This window comes from Chinchilla lanigera, unplaced genomic scaffold, assembly GCF_000276665.1.
Source record: "Chinchilla lanigera isolate Chin_1 unplaced genomic scaffold, ChiLan1.0 scaffold00021, whole genome shotgun sequence".
In the NCBI taxonomy this organism is placed as follows: domain Eukaryota; kingdom Metazoa; phylum Chordata; class Mammalia; order Rodentia; family Chinchillidae; genus Chinchilla; species Chinchilla lanigera.
In genome coordinates, this window is record NW_004955422.1 from 14,735,920 (window position 1) to 14,739,283 (window position 3,364).

The 3,364-nt window shown below is 54.1% G+C and overlaps 1 protein-coding gene across 4 annotated transcripts in view; it reads right to left on the bottom strand.

Moving 5' to 3' along the window:
- Cars (cysteinyl-tRNA synthetase) overlaps positions 1 to 2,501 on the bottom strand; it is a 53,065-nt gene extending 50,564 nt beyond the window's left edge. For all 4 annotated transcript variants that reach the window (XM_005384222.1, XM_005384221.1, XM_013514108.1 and 1 more), the window contains exon 1: positions 2,412 to 2,501. In XM_005384222.1, coding sequence (XP_005384279.1) covers positions 2,412 to 2,436 — 25 coding nt within the window. In that variant the 5' untranslated portion in view covers positions 2,437 to 2,501. The remainder of the gene's footprint in view (positions 1 to 2,411) is intronic.
- Between the last annotated feature and the right edge of the window lie 863 nt (positions 2,502 to 3,364).

Sequence of the window (3,364 nt, forward strand, 5' to 3'; positions counted from 1 at the left end):
AAAAAAAAAAAAAAAAAAAAGCTGAGGAGATGGTCACTTTCAATGAAACCAACCTGGGGGGAGCGATTCAGAAACTAGAAGCCCATAGTTCTGAGATCTCTGGTAGTGACACAAAGGTTGTATGATTTTGATTTCCTGTTTTCTTGGAGGATGGCTCAGGCTTGTCTGTCAGAGGGTCACTCTAGGGACAGAGTATGTGTTCCGGGCAGCAGGGCAGGAAAGGACGGAAACAGTACACTGGTCTGAGATGCAGCCCTACAGCTTCAGACTGGGACAACTATCTGCTGCCCAGACACTGGGGGTTCATCCCAATCCATACTGAAATCTCCAAAAATGAGCCAATTCTTTGAAAGAAGCCAAAAGTTCTAAAGCAACTAAAAAATAAACAAGAAACAGACAAAATCCCTCCATGCACCCTTATGTTCACAAATGAACCAAATATACAGTTTTAATTTAAAACCAAAGAAACAAGTTCTAGTTTTCAACACATACCTGCACTTAGTACATGCCACACAGTGCTCTAAGTTCCTTGTATCTATTAACTCATTTAATGTTCATGGCACCTCTGAGGTAAGAAATATTACCCTGTGTTGCTGTAAGGATGGGGCAGAGGTGGGAACCCAGCCCTGACAGGTGGGCTCAGGGTCAGGCTGCTGGCCACATGGGTGTTTTACGGAGTTATGTGAAATGCCTGCTCTTAGACTGGTGCAGTGGTGGCAACTGGGCACACCAGTTGAGTGGAATGCAGCAGGCCTGGCAAGTAGGTACCTCTGCCACTAGGTACTGGATGAGCAGCCCTGCCATCTGGGTGTCCCAAGTCACTGTGTTTACCCAAGGTGATCGGTCACCTACTTAGAACCCACTGAGGCCTCAGAAATAGGGGGTACTACAGGGCACCACAGAATAACCTATGCTGGTACAGGATATGGAGATGTGTTACGATTTGTATCTGGATGTCCTCCCCAAAGCCTCATTCACTCATAGGTGGGGCTTTGGGGAGGTGTTAAATCAAGGAAGCATGATACTTATCCACTGATTAGTCTACTGATGAATTTACAGCTAAATATAATTTGGGCTGCCTGTGGTGGTACACACCTATAGTCCCAGCACTTGGGTGGCTGAAGCAAGAGGATCCTCATGAGTTCGAGGCCAGCCTAAACTACATAGCGAGGCCTTGTCTCATAAAACAAAACAAAACAGAACAGTCATCTGGAAGGTGAGGCCTGACGGAGGAGGTGGGTCATTGGAGGTATGGCCTGAAAGGGTCTATCTCCCTCCCTCCTCCATTTACCCTTCTCTCTGCTTCCTGCAGTCATGTCATGGGCTCTTTCTCTCTGCCATGCCGCCTTGCCTTGGAGCCAGCTGACTATGGACTGGAAGCCCTTCAGACTGTGACCCAACATAACCCTCTCCTTTAAGCTGTGGGTGTCAGGTACTGTGTCTCAGCAATGAGAAACTAAGATGCAGAACTCACATCGAAATTTTGCTAGCAGGGTGACATGGGGAGGTCACAGGGCTGCCTCCTCAGGGAACCTCCTGGGTGGCAATAAAGTAGGCAGTAATGCTCTGACAAGGTACTTCCCGATTGTGACTGATGGCCAAACTAGAGATGAAAGCTTTGGTAAAACCCCAAGCCCTTTTATGTGTGTGTGTGTACACGTAGCCCAGGCTTCCTCTGTCCTATTTTCTTAAGTACCAACCTCAAGTGACCTTCCACCCACCTGGCTCGGCAGAAAACCAAAACAACCCTGAGCCTTCGCCTTGTCCCCGAAGTCCAGCTGGGGCAGGAAGGGGAGATATCGGGGCCAGGCAGGTTCTTTGACACAAGTCCACTCCATGGTCGTGTATGCAAAGAGACCTTAGCCCCAACCCAATGAGGAAACTGAGCCTGGGGCGGAGGTGGTCTTGCAAGGCTAGGGTCAAGTTGGTACAGAAGCCTGAAGGAATTCTGTCGGCCAGCCCTCACAGCCCAGGCCACCACTGCCAGCCCTGAGGACCAACTGCCTCGTACAGCCTGGACCTGACCACAGGCCCACTGCCTCAGAGCCCTGACCCGGACCTTGTCTGCCCTGGGCACCCACTGCTCTTCAGAATCCTGGCCTGACCCGCCCGTGGACCTGTGGCTCCTCAGAGCCCTGGCTTGACAAATGATAGCGTTGTATATCCACTGTCTGCTCAGGGACCTATACAGCCTGCCCCGGGGAGCGTGGCCCGGCCACTGCCTGTCCGCGGACTTACTGCCCTCGTAAGTCTTCCTCTGCCCCTCAGACCGTGGCTTGTGCCCTGTCCGCCCGGGAATCCACGGCCTTAGTTCCTGGGGCGTGCCAGCCGGCAAATCCCGGGGTCCCCACGGCGCCTCCTGGTGTCCCTCTGCCCCGCCCGGGTCCCAGACATCCGATCACGAAACTCACCCTGCTCCCCGGAGGAACCAGCCATCTCTGGGAATCCCTGACCCGCGCCACAGACGTTTCCCAGAATCTGATGCAACCGCGCCCCGGAAGTCCCGCCCACCCCCGCCGCCTTCCGGATACGCCCTGTCGCTAGGCAACTGGGCCGGGAAGCCGCAGCGCGGGGCATGCTGGGCGTCAAGCTGGGCGCCCTGTGTGGCTAGGAGGTCCAGAACCTGTCAGGCTAGCTGGAAGATACGTGTTGCCACGCTCCGACCGTGCCCAGCGGACAGTTCAGCCCGGGAACGGGCCGGGTCAGGAGGTGGCAGGAAGAGGAGCGAGAGGAAGGTGTGGCGGGCAGCCACCCCGGGCACCCGGCATCCTGCAGATGACCCCAGCGGACGACCAGTCCAGGATAAACTCTGGGCAGCGTCAGAGTACCGGGCTGTGTTGTGCCCAGGACGGGGCTCGAAGCACTGCGAGGGCTCTGGAAGTATCCAGTAAACAAAGCCCAGGGTAGCAAACATGTTGAAAGGCTCAAGGAGCAGCCAAGACGGATCTGTGCTGTAGAAACACCATTCTAGCGCCGGGCGTGGTGGCACACGCCTGTAATCCCAGCACTGGGGAGGCTGAGGCAGGAGGATCCTTGCGAATTTGAGACCAGCCGGGCTACCAAGTGAGCTCACGGCCGGCCTGAACTGCACAGGGAGACCCTGTCTCAAAAAGACAAAACAAAACAAAACAAACAAACAAAAACACCCCACTATTTTAACAAGCTACCAAGTGGACGTGGTGAATCCAGAAAAGCCCAATAAAAGCAAGCGCTTTAATAGTGAACAGAGGGGAAAGGGTGGCCTGGGCGGGCGAAGTGGGCAGGCAGTCTGAGCAATCCCTAGGAGGCACTAAACAGGTAGGGTGTGGGGAGAAGTGGAGATGAAATTGGAAGAGACCGAACCAACCTCTTGGCCCGAGAGTCT